At 46.0% G+C, this 24,104-nt stretch overlaps 1 protein-coding gene across 1 annotated transcript; it reads right to left on the bottom strand.

Annotated features, from left to right (window-relative positions):
• Nucleotides 1-10,884: 10,884 nt before the first annotated feature.
• On the bottom strand, nt 10,885-23,043 carry CCL28 (C-C motif chemokine ligand 28). The gene is made up of 3 exons (XM_056849052.1): nt 22,965-23,043; nt 15,038-15,161; nt 10,885-11,041 (listed from the first exon to the last, which is right to left on the bottom strand). The coding sequence occupies exons 1-3, from the start codon at nt 23,020-23,022 to the stop codon at nt 10,885-10,887; spliced, it is 339 nt and encodes a 112-aa protein (XP_056705030.1). The 5' UTR covers nt 23,023-23,043.
• Between the last annotated feature and the right edge of the window lie 1,061 nt (nt 23,044-24,104).

Genomic DNA, 24,104 nt, shown 5'->3' with positions numbered 1-24,104 from the left:
TCAAATTCCCTTATTGAACATGATTCTCACTGGCTGGTGACTGCGCCTTACCTACCACACAAGTCTGTTGCAAGGACAGAGGCACAGTGAACCACGTCAGCGGAACTGTGCTCTTTGCAAGGAAGTGAGATAAAACTGATAGGCAGAGTTGAAATGAAATAATTTCCACAGAGGGAGCATGTCCAAACAGGAGAAACAGGCTATTCTGACTCCAAGCAGATAGTCTCTTGTGCAGCAGAATATCCTAGGTGTCAGTTTCTGTCATGCTTAGGGAAACTGATTTCTGTCACGTCCTTACTTCGGTGCGTTCATGGCAGCTCAGACCCCAAGGGCTCTCTACACTTGTCTTTTTGTTTAAATTAGAACCTGCTGCCTTTTGCCAGAGGAAAACAGTTTTTTTTTTCCCTTTTAGCAAATCTGTGTGTTCTCAACATCTCGGTTATTTACCTACAAGCAATTTGTTAACAACATTCCCCAATGTGCAGGTGGGGGAGTGGTTAGGAAACACACAGACACATATGTAGATGAGAAGTCAGTGCTACCTGTGAACAAAGTTTTGTTTACTTATCAGTAAGAACAATCATGTTCTCCCTGAAATTGCAAATTAGAAATCTGACGTTACATTCTCCTACTGAGGCTCCAGCGTCTTGATTTGTGGGTTATTTCCTTCCATCATCGGGTAGGCAGGACCAATTCTTTTGACTTCCTGTCTCCCCCTGGTGGGAAATAGCCTGCAAAACCCCAGTTCCGTCCTGCCTCAGAAGGGTACGCAGGTCGTAAGCACAGCTCTGTGCTTGCTCAGCTTAAGTTAGCCTTTCAGGTTTTCTACCGTAGCTCCTTATCGATTTGTGTTTTTTGTCTGTTTGTTTGTAATATCCTACTGTTTGGGTGTTCCCTCCCTCCCTCATTGCCGTCCCTCGTTTCCCTTGTGAGATTGAGTGAATAGGAGCCCCGGTGTTAATCCCGGAGATTCCTATGGCAAACGCCTCAGAGGAGAGGGAGGATGGCCTCCTCTCAGTCTCGGACTACCAGCTGGTCCAGCCTACTCCGAAGAAGTCCGAGACGCCCACTCCCAATGCCCACAATGTTGGTGCCTTAGGGATTTGGAAGGCTCAGCGCAGAGTGCGGATGATGCGCCAAAAAAAAAAAAAAGGCGCGAAAAGCCGCGGCGGCTCTTTGAAAAGTCGCAACGAGCTTAAACGGCGTAAAAAGAAAGCGCTGTCACAGAGGGGGGGGGCATGTCGAGAGCCGGGAAAAAGGATCCCGTCTACTCGCTGCATGCCGACGGCGAAGAAGGCACAACTCCCACGGTTTTCCTGACGGCAACTCCGGGCTTTCCATCTGGAATCGGTAATGTTCAGCCACTGGTCCCGGGGGCAGGTGGCCATTTTCCCTCCTCCTTCCCGGCGGGCGGCCATTTTCCCTCCTCCTTCCTGACGACAGGAGTACAGGCTTCTACTGCCTTTCCAAAGGGGGGCGCCCATTTTCCCGCCATTTATTGGCCAGTGCCAGCACAACCCCCACCATTTCCTTCAATGACGGGGGGGCAGTTCTCTCCCTCTGCTCCTAGGGCAGCTGCCCCGGTGCTTACCAGGGAGGAGGCAGATGAGTGGATTAATATAGCCTTGCAAAGACAGTGGCAGGCTTTTCATGCATACTTAATGAGAATTCCCCCTCAGGGACCGGTTGAGTCAGCAACTTCCTCATCTACCAGATCCCATTCCATTGAGAGTGGGCAGGTTACAGGCCCTGGGGGAGGTCCTTCTACCAGTTCACAATGGCCTACCAAGGCAGCACTAAAACAATCTTAATATTGCTGGCACTAGCTCCCACCCTTCCTCCCTCAATACTGATGTGTTTGACTCCGTGGACGAGTCAGCCCCTGTGGAGGAGTCACAGAGCCACCTATTCAGTGGGGAGGATTATCAGGCCCTCCTGGCAAAGGCTATATTAGCTTTGGACCTGAATGAAGAGGCCTCCTCTACAGAGGACTCTAATTCTAAACTGAAACAGGAAGTGCCTGAATGCTTTCCTAGAAAGCAGCCATGTCATAATTCAGTACCATTCCCAGAGTTTTTTCTCAGAGCCATTCAAGAGGAGTGGACCAGTCCTGCGTCCAATAAGCAGACGCCTCAGTCCATCAAAACACTATACACCCTCGCTCCTTTTGAAAGTACCTCTTGTGGATGCACCAGTGGTGGATTTGCAGTCCCCTGGCCTTGCGCCTGAGGACGGCATGGGATCCCTGAGGGATCAATTGGATCGAAAGGCTGAGTCTTTAAGCAGAAGGGCCCACGAAAACGCAGCATTAGCTATACAGGCCAATGCTACTACATCAATATTTGCAAGAGCCTCCTTCCTTTGGGTAAAGAAGCTCATCCAGTTGATTCCTTCAGAACATCATAGAATAGTGGGAGGATTAGAAAGGGTCCAGGACGCCATCACCCTAATAGCTGATGCCTCTCTGGACTCCATGTCCTTTACAGCACGATCCATGGCATCGGTAACCTCCATAAGAAGGGCACTGTAGCTCAGAGCCTGGCCAGCGGAATTTAAGGCAAAAACAAACTTAATGGCCTACCCCATTCAGGAAGGGCGCCTGTTAGAGAGAAATTAGATAAAATATTAGTGGAGACGAAGGATAAAAAGCAGGCCTTGCCTAAACAATTTAAAAAGGAACCACGAATCCCTGGTTTCCAATCCTTTCGTGCCCCACGAGCAACAAACAGGTATCGATCTGACTTCAGAAGGGGATTGTGGAACGCTTCACGACCCTTCCGTAGGGGGGGCAAGTTTACCAGACCTCAGAACCAACCGCCCCGGTCGGACAGAGGTGACAAATTCCCAAAGAATAATCCCCAGTGACTCCCATCTGTCTCCAGTGGGGGCAGATTTTCTTTTCTTCAGGGCCAGGTGGACCACCTCACAACCAGACCACTGGGTCTCTCAGATCATATCCAGGGGTTACCTCCTGGAATTCACATCTCTACCAAGGGATCACTTCTTAAGATCTCCCATGCCACACAGGACAGAGAAACATTCCAGAACATTAAAGGCCATTCAACATCTATTGTCTATTAGGGCCATAGAACAGGTCCCTGCCCTCGAAAGGGGCCTCCATATTTTTTACAGTCCCCAAAAAGAACGGGAACTGGCGAGCCATCCTTAACTTACAATATCTAAACAGGCGGATGGCTCGAAAGCACTTTGTATGGAAACGGTGAAGTCAGTAGTGGATTCACTGCTCCCAGGCACCTTTATGATGGCAGTGGATCTGACAGAGGCGTACCTACACATACCTATACACCCTTCACACAGACGCTTCCTCAGGTTCACCTATGGACAAGACCATTTTCAATTTCGGGCCCTCCCCTTTGGGTTGACATCCAAGAACCTAGTGACAATCATTGCCACTCTCAGACAGGAGGGCGTCCAGGTACACCGTACCTGGGCGATATCCTGATCTGTGTTCAATCAGAACACCAGTCCATACATCACACAGCAAGGGTGGTTCACGTTCTTCAGGAACATGGATTCTTAATCAATTTTCAAAAGAGCTCTCTCATACCCTCTCAGTCAATGTTACACCTGGGGGTCAGAATAGATTCCTCTCTCAATGCCCTATCACTGCCCCAGGAACGCATTCAGAAACTAATCAATGTCTTTTCATCCTTAGCCAGAACAAGGAAAGCCGGGGTCATGTCCCTAGCGAAGTTGCTGGGATTAATGATGGCCTGTATAGCGGTCGTTCCCTGGGCCAGATTCCACTCCAGGCCTCTGCAGTGGCTGATTTGACCGTACCAGAGGGACATCGCAAAGAAGAGGAACAGATCCATTTCCCTATCCTCAGAGACTCGGAGGAGTCTTCGATGATGGACTGATTGAAGGAACCTGGTCAGGCACACCTTCTATATACACGGGGAGCCCACACAAGTGATCACAGACACCAGTCTGGAGGGTTGGGGAGCCACCTTGGCCACCAACTCTACCCAGGGACGATGGTCCACAGAGGAGACATCGTTACATATCAATGTACTGGAACTGAGGGCGGTACGGCTTGCCCTCCGAGCCTTCGCCCCACTCCTCAGGGGGTTGCATGTCCTGATAAGAACGGACAATATAGTAACCAAGGCTTACATAAAGGGGGGGTCCCGATCCTCCGCTCTGCATCGGGAAGCGGTGCAGATTTTTACCTGGGCCCAGTCAAACCTTCAGTTGATTCAGCCAGAACATATCAAGGGAGCTCTGAATGTGCAGGCGGACCATCTAAGCCGCCAGTTTGCAGATGAAGGAGAATGGTACTTAGACCATGCGGCCTTCTCTCAGATTACAACCGTCTTCGGAGCTCCCTTAGTAGACTTGTTCGCCTCCGCAGAAAATTGCGGAGTAAAAAGGGTTTTACCACCCGGCAGCAGAGGGCATAGACGCCCTTCTGAGTCCTTGGCCCCGGGGACTTCTGTACGCTTTCCCCCCCGCTGTCCATTCTTCCCAAGGTTCTAAGGAAGAATGGGCTGAAGTCATCCTGGTGGCCCCCTGCTGGCCACACTGGCCTTGGTTCGCGGCTCTTCGTCAGATGTCATGCCAGGAACCTTGGGCTATTCCAACCCATTGGGGAACATTGCGCCAGGGCCACCGGTGCATTCAGATCCTCACTGGTTCTCCTTGACCGCTTGGCGCTTGAACGGCAATCTCGCCTAGTTAGGGGCTACTCAAAGGAGGTAGTGATCACCATCTTAGTGGCTTGCAGACCCTCCACTTGACTCATATACAATGCGTCGTGGAAAGCATTTGTCCAATGGGCCAGATGGAAGAAGGTAGACCCACTCCGTCCGGGCATTCAGAGGGTACTGATTTTTTCTTTACAGGAAGGCCTACAGCTTAAACTCTTAGCCTCAACCTTAAGGAGACAGATAGCAGTGATGGCCACAGTTATTCCAGAACTGGATAGGGTACCTATTTCCAGGCACCAGCACGTCATCTCCTTTTTTAAAGGGTGTCTCTCAGTCTCAACCACCGGTTATACACCGTTTTCCCTCATGGAACCTCAATTTGGTCCTTAGAGCCCTCACAAAGGCTTCCTTCGAGCCCATATGTACCATAGACATGAAGTTCCTTCAGATGATGGTCCTTTTCCAGATTGCAATCACGTCTGCGCGACGGGTTTCTGAAATCAGAGCTCTGTCCATTCGTGAAGGTTTATGTACCTTCTATAAGGACAAAGTGGTTCTGATACCAGACCCTACCTTTACTCGAAAGATAAGTTCTCCCTTTCACAGGTCGCAGGAAATCAACCTACCTTCCTTTTGTCCTAAGCCATCAGGATCAAAGGAACAGGCCTGGCTAACCTTAGATTTACGTAGGGCTCTACATATATACATAGACAGAACCGCTGACATCTGTCAGACTGATTATATGTTTATTGGTATCAGCAATCCCAGTAAGGGCAAAAGGATGTCGGCAGCATCTATTAGTCATACCCTTAGACTCTGCATCATACAGGCATATAAGGCCTAGGGAGTTATAGCACCACAGGGAATAACTGCTCACTCCCTGCGCAGCGCGGCCTCATCAGCGGCCTTCGATAGACAGGCCCCGGTTGAAGAAATTTGCAAAGCCGCTACCGGGGCATCTATTTCTACCTTCGTTAAACATTATAGGGTTAACACGTGGGCATCGGCTCAAGCAGCCTTTGGCCGTAGAGTTCTTCAGCACGTGGTGGAATAGGGTGCTCTACCCACCCAGTTGGGAGCTCTTGGAGGTCCCACAAATCAAGACGCTGGAGCCTCAGTAGGAGAATGGAGCATTGTTTACTCACCGTGAATGCTCCTTCTCTCCTGAGGCGAAGGCGTCTTGCCCACCCGGCACAGGTTAGAATTCTTAGTTAAGGCGGAAATGTTAAGGTCAAGGTTCTGGAAAAATTTTCGAGTTAGGTTCCTGAGATGACCGTTTTCAACCAGTTCAGTCCTCCTTGGTCTTATTACTGTGGTTGTCGTCGTCAATTATGTTTACATGTTTTTTATCAAGGAGCTTCATTCCTGTTGATAGCTAGGCAAGACTGTAACTGAGGTTTTGCAGGCTATTTCCCACCAGGGGGAGACAGGAAGTCAAAAGAATTGGTCCTGCCTACCCGATGATGGAAGGAAATAACCCACAAATCAAGACGCCTTCGCCTCAGGAGAGAAGGAGCATTCACGGTGAGTAAACAATGCTCCATTTCCATATTGCACCGATTAAGGATCTCTTGGATATAAAACAAATGAGTTACGCTCACGGTTCACCTGACTTCCATGTTCACAACCTTTGCAAAATCCTTATGGGATGCATCTATGATTAGCGTTGCCAGGTCCCTTTTTGCTACCAGCGGGAGGGTTTTGGGGCAGAGCCTGAGGAGGGTGGGGTTTGGGGAGGGGAGGGACTTCAGTGCCATGCAGTCCAATGGCCAAAGTGGCTATTTTCTCCAGGTGAATTGATCTCTATTGGCTGGAGATCAGTTGTAATAGCAGGAGATCTCCAGCTAGTACCTGGAGGTTGGCAACCCTATCTATGATCCATCAGCAGAAGGCAGTTGAGGGTTGCAGACCTTTCCTGTTTTCTTCTCTCCCCAATGCTCCCCAGCTGTCTGACCGCAGGAAAATTTATTTCTGAACTTGTGAGACCCATGTAGACTAACCGCCATGCTGGCTGGGAGAGCGCAGCGGGGAAGGGAGCAAAATCACCCCATCCTGCCTCTTCCTATTCCCTGGGAATAAATTTATCTAGGATGAGAAATGGCTGCTGGGGAGGGGAAAGCTGGCAAGAGCCACAGTTTTTGCACAGGGTCGGATCCTATGTGAGCCCTGACATCCTTTGCTGATATTGCTGTCCATTTTGCATGTTGTTCATTCATCACTCTACACTGAACCAACATCTGTTCGAAGAAAACGAAGGACCTGCTTTTTGGTGGGGTGTTACATTAAGCATTTTGTTGTGAGGTTGTTTTGTTTTGTTTTGGGGTATTGTTTTATTTTTGCATGCCAGCACATACATGTGTGATAGGAAACACCATTCTTACGAAAGCTCAGTTTACGGACTTGAGCACGGTGACTGCATTAAGCACAAGTCCCTTGAATCCTGTGAGAAGTTTTGTGACGAGTTTGCTTCCAATGTATTAAGGCAGAGGAAGGAAGACAGCCTGTCTCTGCTGTGCCGGCAGCATGCTCCAGCTGAGATTTCCCCTACCGTTCACCTTTATGCCACCACTGCTGAGACTGGAAGTCATTTGATTGCCCGCCAGTACCACCCCCTGGCAACCCTATCAGTTAACTGATCAATCAGCTAACAGGTAGATTATTAATCAACAAAAAATCCTTGATCAATGTGCTGAACATACGAACCTGTCTTCTATAGAGTGGGAGCATTCACCTATGTAGCCCACAATCACCTGCTCTGCTTAGGCAAAAGTCTTTGCCAGCCTCATTGGTGGTGGTGAGAACTGCAGTCAAGTTGCAGCTGACTTATGGCGACCCCGTAGGGTTTTCAGGGCAAGAGACGTTCAGAGTTGGTTTGCCATTGCCTACCTCTGAGAGAGCTGCGACTGGCCCAAGGTCACCCAGCAGGCTTCATGTGGAGGACTGAGGCCAAATAAAATGTGATACAGGAGTCTGGTCCTCAAATCTCCTGATATTTTCATTTTCACACAAAAGCCAAACGGAGGCTCGGAATTGGATTGGAAAAGTGGTACGGGGGCAGGGGAATCGGAGCCATTTCTACCTTTCTTTCTCCCCAGTTTAAAATACTAGTGCCCCCCTCCCCCATATACTTGGCCCTTTCTGTTTAGGGCTAACAGAACGTCCAGGTGGTGCACATAGGCACAATTTATGGTGCAAAGGTAAAGATTAGGGGAGTCAGATGCTGTTCCACTGTGGCTCATTGGAAGAGCAGCAGCTTTGTATGCAAAAGGTCGCAAGTTCAATCCCCGGCATCTCAAGTTGAAAAGAAAAAAAAAAGACCAGGCAGTAGGCGATATGAAAGACCTCCACCTGAGACCTGGGAGAGCCACTGCCAGGCTAAACAGACAATACTGTCCTTGATAGACACGGGGTATGACTCAGTAAAAGGTAGCTTTGTTTGTGTGTGTGCGTTCATTAACCCTTCTCCCTCTAGCACTGATGCTGTGCTCTAATTCAGAGACCTCTATGGCAACTTTAAGTAAAACATTGAGAGTTTGGATCCTGGCTGTCCCGCAATGTGTGCACTTTGGCCCTGTCATCCTTTAAGGCAGTGGTTCCCAAACTTTTCGGGCCACCACCCCCTTGGTTCCACAAACGCAACCCCAGCGCCCCCTACCCTATCCTATAAAAAGCATTATTCAAAATAGAGGTTTGCATGACTCACTAAAGAAGATAATAACAATAAAATTTCAAAACAGTAATAATTAATTGCACATCTATTCAAAATCTAATTAAAACTTTTTAGTTGAAATTTATTCAACAAAACTGATGATCCAGTGGTACCAGCTCTTCAAAGTCTGGAAAAAAATTCTGATAGTTTCCACCAAATTTGCCAGCATGGTACCATAGCTTGATCTGTTGTAAATTAGTGAACAACACAGTTGAAGGGGCCCACCTCCAGCGCCCCCTGCTGCCCTCTTGCCTCTTAGTGCCCCCCTAGATAATCCCACTGCCCCCCAGGGGGTGGTACTGCCCACTTTGGGAACCACTGCTTTAAGGGGACACTGAACTTTTTTTACTTTTAGCTGGCCAAGCAGGTGCATTTAAATTTGCTCGATACCAGTATAAAGGGTGAAGAGAGAAAATTCCAACCAGGGCACCTTAAAACTTGCTGATTGAAACTTCAGTCTTCCCAGCCTACATTCTTGTATACATTTGTAGTTTATTATTATTCACAGGAAACTGGTGTTGAAATGCAAAAGTTAGTCTCTTGAATTCCCCACGCGCTCACACACATGATGCAATAAAAGAAACCTAGCTGTGACTAAAGGAGCATATGCATTTCAGTTAATATAAGATGCTTTGCATACAATATATCAATACATTCCAGCGGTTGAGGGCCTTATATATTACCTGAATATAGCTACCACTGATTATAGCAGAATTTCGTAGTGTGTGTGTGGGGGGGGGGGTGGTGGTTAGGCAGTGGAGTGAGGCACAAAGATGTTTTTGAATGAATAAGGAAACAGGAAGGGTAATGAATGGTGAATTAGAAATCAGGTTGCAGAAAACCAGACGTAACTTTAAAGAAAGACTGGAATAAGTGAAGAAGGTGTTGTGAAGCTGCCTCCATTTTATTCAAGTGCCTCTCCCTCCCCCTTTCCTATTAGTTTTCCTCTGTGTTTTGCATTTGGAGAAGTAAACAGGCCTTTTGCCATCACAGAAACAAAAAGCAGCCAGCCCACAGATGAAGGCAGAACACTCTTAATTCAATCACGCCTCAATGGAGTACACTAGTTGTTCCAGGAAGTGTCCTGGACGAAGCCTCCGCTCATCCAGGGCCTGGCATTCAGGCCATTAATCAAGGGCCTTGCACAATTGATCAGCCTGCTTTTAGCAGCTAGAAGAACCTGTTGCTGTTCACATTTCCATTTCCCAAAGAAAGGATACAAGTACTTGACTAAGCTTCTTGTTCATTTTCCATCTTGGACTGTTTTGTCCAGCAGTTCCCCTGCGTACCATTTGAATTGCCTGCCAAAGGCCAACTTCGATGATCAAGCTAAGTCTGTCTCCCATCCGGAACTCTCCCTCCCTTACCTTATTTGGAAATGTTCCTAGGATCCTGGACAATCCCTTTTTCCTCTTTGCCCAGTCAAAATACACAACCCAGCCCCCATCTACCTCCTTTCTTTCCAACCCCAGAAATAAAATTTAAAAAAAAAATCGTTTTTGTGTTCTGTCCTATAACTGGGGCCAGAATCTGCCTCAGGCATTCACTATTGTTGCCACCAGGCTACCTTGACGTACATAGCAGCACAGCTTCCCTTTTGAACTACTAGGGAGCCAGTGGCGGTCTTGAGCAGTGGAGTCTGATCTGGAGAACCACGTTTGATTCCCCACTCCTTCACATGAGCGGCGGAGGCTAATTTGGTGAACTGGATTTGTTTCCCCACTCCTACGCATGAAGCCAGCTAGGTGACCTTGAGCTATTCACACTTTCTCAGCCCTACCTACATCACAGGGTGTCTATTGTGAGGAGGGGAAGGGAAGGTGATTGTAAGCCAGTTTGATTCTTCCTTGAGTGGTAGAGAAAAACCAACTCTTCTTTTACGATGAGAAGCCCCTGAAGGCTCAGATCCAGGTCCAAGCTTACACAGAAACCAGGGTTGCCATCCTCCCGGTGGGGTTTGGAGATCTCCTGGAATTACAGCTGATCTCCAGACTACAGAAACCAGTTTCCTGGAGGAAATGGCAGCTTCAGATGATGGAATCTATGGCCTTATACTCTGCTGTGCTCCCTCCCCCACCCAAATTCCACTTAGTAGGGAAAATGGCACAAGGGTAAAGGGTTGAGAATCCCTTTTCTCCTCCTCCTGTGATGCAGCTCTTCTACTTCAAAATGTGCTCCTCTATTTTTGTTTTTTTCAATGCTCTATTATGTTATTTTCCCTTGAGGTTGGCATGTGCAGTAGCAGAATGCAGACAACTGCACACAGAGGTTTCTGCCTCTTCTCTTGGCAAACAAATGGTTGGTTGCTGGGGGAAAGGGTGCGTGTTCCAGATGCTGGAGTAAATTTTGAAGAAACGGCATTTCATCGTTTTGGTAAACACTGGTTGAAACTACAGGGGTTTGTTTCTGAATATGTACATATGGCAACTCATTACAGGATCCTTGCAGAATTTATTACAAGGTACAGGATATAGCATCTCGGTGGCTGTTCCAGCAATCAGCATGCTACAGTTTTCTCTCTGTTTTCCTTCCTTTTGGAGCTTTCTTCCTCTTTCTAAAATGACGACTGGTTCTTCGACGACTTTTCCCTTTTTGTTTTATCCATCTCTTAACATGTTTATTCTGTGGACTTACGCATAGCTTTTTGTGTTTTGTGTAAAGACTGTGGGAATAAGAAAATAAAATAACATTAAAAAAGATAATACCCTCCAAAGTTTTTAAATATTTTGAAGCAACCACTGTGTACAAGTAAATACTGTGATCCAGCCCACACAAATATTAAGCATGTGCTATTTATCATTTGTCTGATAAATTCCTCCCTGGTTGCACTTTTTGGCAGCACAATACATAAGAGAATCCATAGGTTCCTCAGAATCTGTACGCTGTACAGCTTTTTCCATTCAAGACATTCACCTGTGCTAGTGTAAACAGTCTCATCATCGGGTTTTCCAAAGTGGCCATTTTCTCCAGGTGAACTGATCTCCGTTGGCTGGAGATCAGTTGCAATAGCAGGAGGGCAGGGTTTGAGGAAGGGAGGGACTTCAATGCCATGCAGTCCAATGGCCAAAGCAGCCATTTTCTCCAGGTGAACTGATCTCTATTGGCTGGAGATCAGTTGTAATAGCAGGAGATCTCCAGCTACTACCTGACAGTTGGCAACGCTACTTTGGGGAGTGGGGACAAAGTGGGCTGAGGTGGGGCCCTTTTCCAGGGTTTTTTGTCCCGTCATCTGCCTCTGTGTAACATTCTCATTGGGATTGTTTTTGTTTCGGTAAGTTATAAAAGGTTACCAGTACTAATAATTGTTTTCTTAATCACTTTCCCTTCCCAAGTACCCTTATATGCTGTGATCCCCCCCCCCCATAAGCATCATTAACCACATTTTACTAATCTGGACTGTGAAGCCTGATGTCTTCTGCCACCAAACCTGTTCTTTTTAAAGGGGAGAAACCTTTGACTGTCCTGAGATGCATTGGAATGTGGCTTAGGCAAGTAAATACACTCTGCAGACATTTAGATTTGAGTCCAGTAGCACCTTAGAGACCAACAAGTGTTTCAGGGTATAAGATTTTGAGAGTAAAAAACTTCCAGACACGAGTAGGAATGGAGATCTCCGAGTCCTTTTATTCCAGTCAGAAGGTTGGAGGGATTTGTAAAGAATGCTTGTAAAGGATGCAAAAGGTACATTGTAACCAGCTTGATGAGAGCTCATTGTGTGTGTGTGTGTGTGTGTGTAAGTGCTGTTAAGTAGCTTCCGACTCATGGCGACCCTATGAATCAATGTCCTCCAAAACGTCCTATCTTTAACAGCCTTGCTCAGGTCTTGCAAACTGAGGGCCGTGGCTTCCTTTATAGTCAATCCATCTCATGTTGGGTCTTCCTCTTTTCCTTCTGCCTTCCACTTTTCCTAACATTATTGTAATTTCCAGTGACCCTTGTCTTCTCATAATGTGACCAAAGTACAATTGCCTTAGTTTAGTCCTTTTAGCTTCTAGGGACAGTTCAGGCTTGATTTGATCTAGAACACATTTGTCTTTTTGGCAGTCCATGGTAACCATAATACTCTCCTCCAACACCACATTTCAAAGGAATCTTCTTTATTCTTGTCAGCTTTCTTCATTGTCCAACTTTCACTTCTCATTGACTTGCATCAATTCACCAGTTCAGAACAATGGACCCTCCAGGGCTGAATAGGGACATAGCATTCTTAACTCATTACAGATGCTAATTTTCTGCCCCAAGCATCCCCCTCTGCTCCTATCAAACCAATTACAATATGCATTGCACTTCTGCATCTTTTACAAGCATTCTTTGCAATGCCCCACCCACCTTCTGACTGGGATATGAAGACTCAGATCTCCATTCCTGCTCATGTCTGATGAAGGGAGCATTGACTGATACTTTGAAACTAGGGTTGCCAACCTCCAGGTTGTGGGTGGAGATCTCCCACTATTACAACTGATCTCCAGGCAATAGAGATCAGTTTACCTGGAGAAAATGGCCGCTTTGGAAGGTGGACTCTATGGCATTGAGGTCCCTCCCTTCCCCAAACCCCACTCTTTTCACACTCCCCCCCCCCAAATCTCCAGGTATTTCCCAGCCTGGAGCTGGCAACCCAACCTGAAACTCTTGTTGGTCTCTAAAGTCCTACTGGACTTGAATCTAACTGAAACTATTTAAGGACATTTGTGTAAATTCTCTCACAAAATTGTCCTAATCAAGGCCTAACGAAGCATGATCACATCAACCATACATTTAAACAATGGATAACTTAAATCACCTAGAATGTGTGTGTGTGGGGCTGAGAGAGTGTCATTGGCCCAAGGTCACCCAGCTGGCTTCGTGTGTAGGAGTGGGGAAACAAATCCAGTTCACCCAGATTAGCCTCCCCCGCTCACGTGGAAGAGTGGGGAATCAAACCCGGTTCTCCAGATCAGAATCCACCGCTCCAAACCACTGCTCTTAACCACTACACCACTACATAGGGTTGCCAACCTCCAGGTACTAGCTGGAGATCTCCTGCTATTACAACTGATCTCCAGCTGATAGAGATCAGTTCACCTGGAAGAAATGGCCACTTTGGTAATTGGACTCTATGGCATTGAAGTCCCTCCCCTTGCCAAACCCTGCCCTCCTCAGGCTCCACCCCCCAAATCTCCCGCCGGTTGTGAAGAGAGACCTGGCAACCCTAGCTGTACGTGGACACCACAAGCACTAGGGCAGAAGGTGTAATAACTCCTGCTCCCCTAAGATGGACCTGGGAGGCTGACCGCTTTCCTAGTGCTCAGGCAGAGAAACCGGCTGGGATAAGCCAAGGCTGATGAAAAAAGAAGAGAAAGCCATTCTCTAGGACCAAGCAGTTGACTCTCAAAGTGAGCCCATGGAGCCCCCTCCCACACTTCCAGGATCTCATAATCTGCTGGAATACCAGAGTTCTGCTCTGAGATCAGAACCTGCCCCCTTATATACCTACAAGTAGTTCAAGGCTTTTGTGCTCTGTAGTGAAATCTTCAGAATGCTTCTGGCGAACGCAAACTGATGACAGTGAGCAGTAGAGCAGCAAAATTGGTTTAATGAGTAAGTTAATCAAGGGTGTAGTTAGCTATTCTGTAAGGGCCAGCTGTACAAAATGCAGCAGTAAGCAAAGGGCAAACTTGTTTATTTTTGAGTTTCTTGTGGGCCCAGTGTGTTACTCTAACAGGGGATGAAAAAGAAAATATTTTAAAAATGGCATTTCTTTCTAACAGTGGCAATTTTTGCTGAGTAAATGGTACATTCTTAGATTTTCTTCAATATCTCCAAAGGGCACTCATGGCTGCATACAGGAAACAGGAGATGGATTTTTCCTCTTTTTGGGCAGTAAGCCAGGGGCGCTGAACTCATATGTTATGAGGGCCAGATATGACATAACTGTCACTTGGCTGGGCCGGGTCACACCTCACCAGCCCAGATCGGGACTGGAGGGGGGTGGCTGCCTCGGTTGGCCGGATAATAGTTCTCAGGGGGCTGGCCTTATGTTTGATAGCCCTGGAGTAAGCTCTGCTTCCCCAGTTATGTGGCATATACAGCCGCCAAAGCTGTCTTCTCTCCCTCACCTGACCTCTATTGCTTCAGGTGAGTTTTCCACCTCCCTTTTGGAGTTTTTCCCCCCCAAGGGTCTGGCTGTGCTGGGTTTTTTAATTTAATTTTTTTAACACTGAAATTTGCTGTTGGGGAGTAGTGGAGGCGGCTTCATGTCCGACATATGGCCAGCCAGTCACTATTGTGTAAAAGTGTTCTCCTATGCTTGGTCCAAAGGAGAAGATGCTATTTTGTGTTGCAATTGCTATGAGTCTGCTTTCTCCGTGTGTGTTGCTAGTGTGTCTGGGTGTAGCCTACATTGTGGTGCAGATATTATGTACATGTATGTAATTACTTAAAAGATTAATCAACTATAAATTCTACAATCAGTTGGCAGCTCTACTGAGTACTCCTTATACTGATGGATCATTCCCTAGAAGTCCAACTCTCTGCTTGCTTAACCCTTATTTCCAAATGCTGTATGAAATGACACTGTTAGACCTTAATGTTATGGAGAAATATAGAGCAGTACATTCTCAGTTGCACATTTGTGGGGCGGCCCCTCTTGCCAAATGTGTATCTTTTGAGTGCCACTTACATCACAGCTGGTATTTTGCATACTTCATCCTTCTGAATCTTAAACTTCACAACTGTCCTTAGCCGTCTTCTGGAAATGTGATAGGCTACTTCGGTGCAACAGTCAACGATTACAGGAAATATGGCTGGAAGAATGAGAAAACAAAATATTGTCGAAGGCTTTCACGGTCAGAGTTCATTGGTTCTCGTAGGTTATCCGGGCTATGTAACCGTGGTCTTGGTATTTTCTTTCCTTAAGTTTCGCCAGCAGCTGTGGCCAGCATCTTCAGAGGAGTAACACTGAAGGACAGTGTCTCTCAGTGTCAAGTGTGTAGGAAGAGTAATATATAGTCAGAAAGGGGTTGGGTTTGAGCTGAATCATTGTCCTGCAAAAAGTAACAAAGGTAATGTGCTAACCATTGTCCTGTAAGTATCAAGATAATGTGCTAATGCGGGTGTGGTATGTTAATATGGAACATTGTATCCTGAAGTGATCTGTTAATGTGTGAAATTCAAAGCTAATCTGCATGGCTATTGTTGACTGTAGTCTTTGTTAGTCTGCAGTTCTCTCATACTTCAGTTCTCTCATACTTCAAGAGAGAGAGGGTTCCGGCAAAATCACACCTTGAGATCAGAGTAGATTTACAATAGGAAGGCTACTTTGAAATGGAGACATCGGAGCCTCTGGCCATAGCACCTCTCTCCCAAACTGAAGAGAATTTCCCACGGGACCAAAAGGTGTGGGGGGGAAACACAGAGCTTGCTATCCAGGGCTCGACTGCATGCCCTCGCTGACAGAGGCAGAGCTAAGTTTCGGCTTCCTCTCTGCTTGGGGGGTGGGGATCGAGAGTTGCCATCTTCTCCATCTCAGATGAGCCCATAGGAGTGCTGCTCCAGCATCCGATCACCTAGGAGCAGGGGGATGAGATGCTAGAGGGAACACGGGAAGGGGGAGTTGAGTTCTGCCTCAGAGAGAGAGAGCAGGGACAGCTCAGGTCTGGCTCAGGAAAAAGAGCAGACAGAATGAAGGGTAGCTCTGCCCAGTAGTGTGGCAGAGAGGTTTAGCTCTGCCTTTAGGAGAGAGTGCTCGATTGTTAGGCCTGTCTCTGGTGATGAGCAGACCGTGTACAATTTAGTCTGACTCTGGGGAGGGAGAGGGCAGGCTGGTGTGGCTGGAAACTTGAATATGTGAGAGCGGGTCCAACCTAGTGGCTAGTCAATACAAGTCTGTTTGTGCCTGGAAGCTTTGTAGAAAAGTCCAACTGCTCTCTGAAATCAACCAGTTTAAATGTTTGTGCCTCAGTCAGATTTCTACTTTGTCTACCTGGAGACCTGTGCTGCTGGTTTGCTCCTTTAAAACCAACCTGCAAATAAATACATCTTCTTAGTTGTTTATATATTAATCCAGCCTCAGAGATTTCAGTAATCACCTTGTACACCACAAAACTTACCTCACAGGAGCAAACTCAAAGCCTGGCTACCTGCAGAACACCTGGAAACTGAGGGGGAAGGTTTATAGTTCAAAATGAACATAGATCCCAAAAATCTTAGGAGGCTGTGTGTGTCCTCTCAGTAGGAAAAAAAAGGCTTGTCACAGAAACATTTAACAATTTGAGATATGCCGATGATACCACATTACTGGCAGAAAATAGCAAAGACTTGAAACAACTACTGGTGAAAATTAAAGCAGAAAGTGCCAAAACGGGACTACAGCTGAACATCAAGAAGAAAAAAGAAATGACTATTGGGGAATTACTCAACTTTAAGGTTAACAATAAGGAAATTGAAATTGTTCAGGAAATTTAATTGTTTCTATTCCTTGGCTCCAACATCAACCAAAAGGCAGTCTACAACCAAGAAAATCAGAAGTAAATTAAGACTGGGAAGGGGAGCCATGAAGGAGCTAGAAAAGATTTTTAACTATAAGGATCTGTCATGGGCAACCAAGATCAAGTTAATTCGTGCATAGTTTCCCCCATTACTTTGTATGGATGTGAAAGTTGGACAATGAAGAAAGCTGACAGGAAGAAAGTAGATTCCTTTGAAATGTGGTATTAGAGGAGAGGCTGTGGCTCAGTGGTAGAGCATCTGCTTGGCATGCAGAAAGTCCCAGGTTCAATCCCTGACATCTCCAGTTAAAGGGGCTAGCCAAGTAGGTGATGTGAAAGACCTCTGTCTGAGACCCTGGAGAGCTGCTGCCAGTCTGAGTAGACAATACTTACTTTGATGGACCAAGGGTCTGATTCAGTAGAAGGCAGCTTCATGTGTTCATGTGTGAGAGTTTTACAGATACCATTGACCACCAAAAAAACAAAAGGGTTGTAGATCAAATCAAATCTAAACTGTCCCTAGAAGCGAAAATGCACTTCAGGCATCCTAGCAAGAGAGCTAACTGCCTTTGCCCTGAAAATGAAGGGGGCTCTATCATAAGGTAGAGTTGAGGCAGATTTGGGGGAACAGATGGGGTGTATGTGAAAGCTAACCCACGAGGACAATTCTGTGGTCAAGCCTTACTGATCAGGAATAGCTCAAAAGTGTGGAAGTGCATCCATTCATTTTCTGCTCCATGTGATCACGTGGGTTGCTCATAGTGAGAGCAAGTAGAAAAGAGGTAAAGGAAGACCTCAAAATGTCAAAGAGGGAAAGGTACACAGTACCAGAGGTCAACAACAAGAATTCAAAGAAAAAAGAATTTTGCAAACATTATGTGTAAAAGTTATGAAAAGTGAAATACAAAAATAATTAGTGTCACTATATGACAGACAACACACAACAGATAACATAACGGATAAATCTAGGACATGAGCCCAGTTGTTTCTTATTGATGACCTATTTATACTCTGATTCTGCTGGAAAAATTTGGTTTCAGTAGATATGGGTCAGATATGACTGAAGAAGAAAACGAAACAGGAACTATCAGCCGGCATTCCTGTCTTGTTGTTGTAATTTTGCTGTGTAATTTTGCTGTGTGACTTTGTTAAGAATTATTAGTTACTATGAATGCAGTTTTTTATGTCTGACTTAGTAGTTTCCCCCCCCCACACATTTGATACTATTGATGAATTGTCTGTCGAATTATGACACAAATTTAGTTATTTTTGTATTTCACTTTTCATAAGTTTTACACACAATTTTTGCAAAATTATTTTTTCTTTGAATTCTTGTCGTTGACCTCTGGTACTGTGTACCTTTGCCTCTCTGACACAGTGAGAGCAAGGCGGCCAGCTGGCCTGCTCCTGAGCCTTTAACATGGTTTGGTATCCAGTTTTGAAACGCAGAACTTAGCAGGTGGCATTTTTTATGGCATGGAGCTAAACTTCACCACCTGCCTGTTACTGCAAATCAAACATCTGTCAAAAGGACATCCCCAGGGCTCAGTGCAAAAGCTGCCAGGCCTACAGCAGGCTGGCTTTTCAAATACAGTAGGAGCTAAACTTTGACCAATAGAGCTTTACAACTAGGCAAGCATGTTGAGAATGGTGCCAAAGGGTGGGCTGGATGGTAAGGAGGAAGCAAAATGTCTTTCTTGAGCCTGTAACAACCAGACTTAGTGAAATCCCTACAGAAGCCGAAGGGGAGGAATGAAATCTCAAAGTCCCCTTCTTATCTGTGAACCCTGAACCCTTTCTTAAGAAGTGAATACTTCCCCCCTGCCCCCCATACCTTCATGGATCAGGTGCTGTATATGACTGAGCTATTCTTTCCTTAACTGAGGGAAAAGATACTTTGTGGGGTGGGGGGAAACAACTTTGTACAGGTTGAGTCTCCCTTATCTGGACTGCTTGGGACCAGAAGTGGTTAAATTGTGGAACTCCCTGCCCCAAAATGTGGTGATGGCTGCCAACTTGGAAAGCTTTAAGAGGGGAGTTGACATGTTCATGGAGGAAAGGGGTATTCATGGCTACTAGTTAAAATGGATACTAGTCATGATGCATCCCTATTCTCTCCAGGATCAGAGGAGCATGCCTATTATCTTAGGTGCTGTGGAACACAGGCAGGATGGTGCTGCTGCAGTCGTCTTGTTTGTGGGCTTCCTAGAGGCACCTGGTTGGCCACTGTGTGAACAGACTGCTGGACTTGATGGGCCTTTCTTATGTTCTTAAGTGGTCCATATTTCAGATCTTATATATATGTATATATATATATATATATATATATATATATATATATATATATATATATATATATATATATATATAAAATAATGCTGTGTACACTGATCCATCAGAAAGCAAAGGTGTAACTATCTCACCAGAATACCTGTATCAGCTGTTAAACAAGAGCAACAACAAACAACAAACAAACAACGGCAGGCTTTCAGTCTCCACCTATGATGCTGTGTATACTATATTTAGCCCTGACCTGGATGGCCCAGGCTAGCTTGATCTTGTCAGATCTCAGAAGCTAAGCAGGGTCAGCCCTGGTTAGTATTTGGATGGGAGACCACCAAGGAATACCAGGGTTGCTGTGCAGAGGAAGACACTGGCAAACCACCTCTGTTAGTCTCTTGCCATGAAAACCCCAAAAAAGGGGTCGCCATAAGTCGGCTGCGACCTGACGGCACTTTACACACACATACTAAATTTAAATTTTTTAGGTGAGAGGAAACATTGAAAGCAGGCAGCACGGATCTGCCTGTGTGCCGGCTCGAAGGGTCCAGTTTAACAAGAGGCGCCAAAGTCCCACCTACTAGAGTCATATGTCGGAACACCAAGCTTTAATTTATGCTTTAAAAAACAACAGCACCTCGCTTCAGATTAAAAAGATGAAGAAACCAGAGTGCTGGATGGTGAAATCAATACGATGGGATTGCAGTTTTATGAGAGAACAAAACTGGTCTATTGACAGCCAGGAGACTCTTGTATATTTGGCTGAACATGCTAAAATAAATGGGAGGGTTGCCAGGAAAAGAAACCACTATATTTGCATATGAAGAGTTACATCCTGGTCCCGTTGCAGTAGTAGCACATCAAAGCCAATTGTGGAGGAGAATTCTTAACAATGGACACATTGTTCCTCTCTAAAGCATTATATAGGCATAGAGAAAATTAGGCACCTATCGCCGTATTTCCTTAATGGAGTTCTGCCATCCTATTTTTACCGGTACTTGGAATTAGGTGCTCCTGAAATCAATGGGAGAATCCACTAAGAAAATACAAATGGCAATAGCTGGACAGCAGTTTTAAGGAGGAAATAACTTAGTGCCTAATCCGAGACAGCGTCATTAAAACTTGATTTTAGCCCAGGAAACTATTGTGCAAGCCATGGTGTCCTGCTATGCAACGTGGCACCCTTTTAATGCTAGGTATGGACTGTTTGTCCTGACCTGGATGGCCCAGGCTAGCCCGATCTCGTCAAATCTCAGAAGCTAAGCAGGGTTGGCCCTGGCTAGTATTTGCATGGGAGACCTCCAGGGAATAACAGGGTCGTGACGCAGAAGCTGGCAATGGCAAACCACCTCTGAACGTCTCTTGCCTTGAAAACCCTACGGAGTCGCCATAAGTCAGCTGTGACTGGATGGCAGTTCTCACCACCACCATGGACTGTTAATTGATGGGTTACCAATGGAGATTAATAGGCAGTGGGCTACAGAGGAAATCCTTTATTCCAGACATTTGGCACATCATACCCACTTAGAGGTGGTATGAGCTAAGATCAGGTTTGTTCATTTGTGGAATGGTCATGGCCGCCAACTTGGAAGGCTTTAAAAGGGGAGTGGATAAATTCATGGAGGATAGGGCTATCAATGGTTACTAATCATGAAGGATAGCTGTTCCCTCCAGTACCAGAGCTAGGATGCCTCTTTAAATCAGTTGTTAGGGAGCCCAGGCAGGATGATGTGGTTGCAGTCTTCCTGTTTGTGGGCTTCCTAGAGATAGCTGGTTGGCTACTGTGTGAACAGAAGGCTGGGGTAGATGGCTGGCGCTTTGGTCTGATCCAGCAGGGCTCTTATGTGGCAGTCTTGCATGCCTAATGCTGTGCTGGCTTATAGCCAAAGCATGTCAACATGCAAAAAAAAATGTAATTCAAGCAACTTTGTATATATCTGCTTAACTGACATAATATCATCTGCTTGCTAGAGCTTAAAAGAACTAGAGTTTTGGTCTTTTTGCTAAAAACTAAGGATTGGGTCCTATGGCTTTGTGGTGGGTGCTTGGCTTCTGTCTGGGTGCTTTGTCACCTGTTCTCTGCTGTGGGGCTCATTTCCTCTCCCATTTGTGACTTTGGAGCACTGAGAAACATGGGGATTGTGCAAATGGAAATGCCTAGCAGAAGGCAAAGAAGAAAAGGAAGAAGAAAAAACAGTTGGTTTTTATATGCCGACTTTCTCTTCCACTTAAGGAAGAATAAAACCAGCTTACAATCACCTTCCCTTCCTCTCCCCACAACAGACACCCTGTGAGGTAGGTGGGGCTGAGAGAGGTCTTAAGAGAACTGTGACTAGCCCAGTGTCACCCAGCTGGCTTCATGTGTAGGAGTGGGGAAACAAACCCGGTTCACCAGATTAGTGTCAGCCGCTCATGTGTAGGAGTGGGGAATCAAACCCAGTTCTCCAGATTAGAGTCCACCGCTCCAAACCACTACTCTTAACAACTACACCACACTGGCAAGCTTTGCTGCAGAGGACCACCTCCGTAGCACCCAGAGAGAAATGCACAAGGAACAAGGGCATAAGACACAAGCCTAGAAGCATAGGTGGAGGGAAGAGCCTGGAGATTCATCCTAGGTGGGCTGTGAGGTCAAGGAATGGTGATCTATTAGGATTACCGCAGGGCTCAGAAATCCCAGGAATTGGACTCCTGAAATCCTTGACCAGTTTTCTATGGTTTCTATTTCACCATACACTGCAAACAAGATTTCAAGTCATGCATCTGTCCACACACACACCCATTGCAGGATACAAAATTCCAGAGGTCCAATCCAACTTCTGTGCTAGAATTCACTTGGTTTCTAGGCTTTTTTTTGCCCCAACTCAATAAATGTGATCCCTGAGGGCAGTGAGCATGGATACATTTCATTTGCAGATGTGCATCACAATATTAATTTTGTTCTCTGGACGGGATGCATCTGATCCTGACAGAGGCTACCAGCTGTACACAACAGAAGGCGGCTGCAGCTGATCTGAGTCCAGTGGGTGGTTGTTTGGCTTAGAAAAGACACAGTAAAGACACCCATGCTTAGGGTGACCCGAGGCAAAAAGAGATGTGGATCTTGTACTTTTAAGAGTTGTGCTGAAGACAGAATTTTGCCAAGGACAATTTTTTCCATGCTTGCAAAGCTGTAACATGACCAGCTGCACCCGATTCAGTTCGGAATGCCACAGGCAGAAATGAGGTCTAGAATTGAGCGGGGTCAGGCCAGACAGCACAGTTTGGCAGGTGAATCTTTATGAACAGGGATTGTCCCAAGTTCTCCTTCACTAGATCAGGTCATCCTTAGGGTTGCCAACCTCCAGGTACTAGCCGGAGATCTCCTGCTATTACAACTGATCTCCAGCCATTAGAGATCAGTTCACCTGGAGAAAATGTCTGCTTTAGCCATTGGACTCTATGGTATTGAAGTCCCTCCCCTCCCCAAACCCTGCCCTCCCCAGGATCCGTACCAAAAACCTCCCGCCGGTGGCAAAGAGGGACCTGGCCACCCTAGTCATCCCAGTTCCCCCCCTGCAGAGATAACTTGATGGTTTCTCTCCAGATCGTGTTTCCTGGTTTAAACTATTCTCCCACACACACACACACCAGAATTAGCAAACTGCTTATTGTGGCACCACAGTTTTCTATTGATTTGTATATAATTTTTAAAAAGTAATTTGCTGAAAGATCTGCAGAGAAAACAAAAGCAAAACCAGCCTTTCTAATTTTCAGTGAGTAAACGGTTACCTTTCTGAATGTTGTGCTGTGCCCTTCCACAAATGCACCAAGTATGTATTAAAGCTGGACATTACTTACCCTCAGATACATGAAGGATCAAGAGAGCAAATGCGGCGAGGACAATCCTCAAGTTCATGTTTCCTGTGTGCCGGAGGCTTTAGACTAGATGAGAAGTAATAGAGAAGGTGCTGCCAATGACTACCTCCTTCGGTAAAGGAACAAAGGAAGTTCAGAACCCTTCCCCTAGCGAAGTGTCAATATAAGCAGAGACTGATTACAGGTTTTTTTTGTTTTGTTTTACTTTTCTTTCTGTAGCCACTTATTCTAAAGTAAAGGAACATGCTACATTCATTTGGATGCTTTAATTCACTTAAAGGGATATCAGTTTAAATTAGGGTTGCCAACCTCCAGGTAATAGCAGAAGATCTCCTGCTATTACAACTGATCTCCAGCCGATAGAGATCAGTTCACCTGGAGAAAATGGCTGCTTTGGCAATTGGACTCTATGGCATTGAAGTCCCTCCCCTCCCTAAACCCCGCCCTCCTCAGGCTCCACCCTCAAAACCTCCTGCCAGTTGCAAAGAGGGACTTGGCAATCCTAGTTTAAATCCATACACTTATTGGCAATGTCCCGGGACATACAAGGAGTTTTGAATGTGAACAAGTTCTTGGACCAGGGGCTAGGCAAGGAGAACCACGTGTTTTGTCCTTAACCCACCCCTTATGAGCAGCTCATAAGGTGGCACACTGAGGCCACCTATGTGGGCATCCAGTGGCCTTTCAGCCAAAATGCGTGTATGGGGGGACATAAACAGACTTAGGTCCACACGATGGGTAGCTGTGTTAGTCGGTCAGTAGCAGCAGAAAAGAGCAAGAGTCCAGTAGCACCTTAAAGACTAACAAAATTTCTGGCAGAGTGTGAGCTTTTGTGAGCCACAGCTCACCTCTTCAGATACAGCTAGAATGTGAGTGTACTGTCCTTAAGTAGAGAAGAGCAAATTAGACACAATGGCAATGTAAATGTCCAAAGCAAGTAAATGACATTAGCAGGCGTGATTGGATTAGGTGTGATATGCAGAGAGATGGTAGGCATGGAGAAATTAGCATTAGTAATGAGACAGGAATTCCAGATCTCTGTTCAGTACAGGAGAATGCATTGTCTTGAGCTTCATTATTAGTTGTAATTCAGTAGTCTCTCTTTTTAATCTCTCTTTGAAG

This window comes from Euleptes europaea, chromosome 4 (genome assembly GCF_029931775.1).
Source record: "Euleptes europaea isolate rEulEur1 chromosome 4, rEulEur1.hap1, whole genome shotgun sequence".
Classification (NCBI taxonomy): domain Eukaryota; kingdom Metazoa; phylum Chordata; class Lepidosauria; order Squamata; family Sphaerodactylidae; genus Euleptes; species Euleptes europaea.
Note: the sequence above shows the minus strand (reverse complement) of the source record. Positions and strands in the feature narration are given on the sequence as shown.

Bases quoted from the DNA above. Each gene is read 5' to 3' on its own strand.
- CCL28 (XM_056849052.1), bottom strand. From the start codon at position 23,022: ATGAACTTGAGGATTGTCCTCGCCGCATTTGCTCTCTTGATCCTTCAT. The intron at 15,162-22,964 runs GTAAGTAATGTC...TCATTCTTCCAG, and splicing joins GATCCTTCATGTATCTGAGG to CCATATTTCCTGTAATCGTT. The intron at 11,042-15,037 runs GTAAGTGGCACT...TTATTCCCACAG, and splicing joins TGCAAAATACCAGCTGTGAT to TCTTTACACAAAACACAAAA.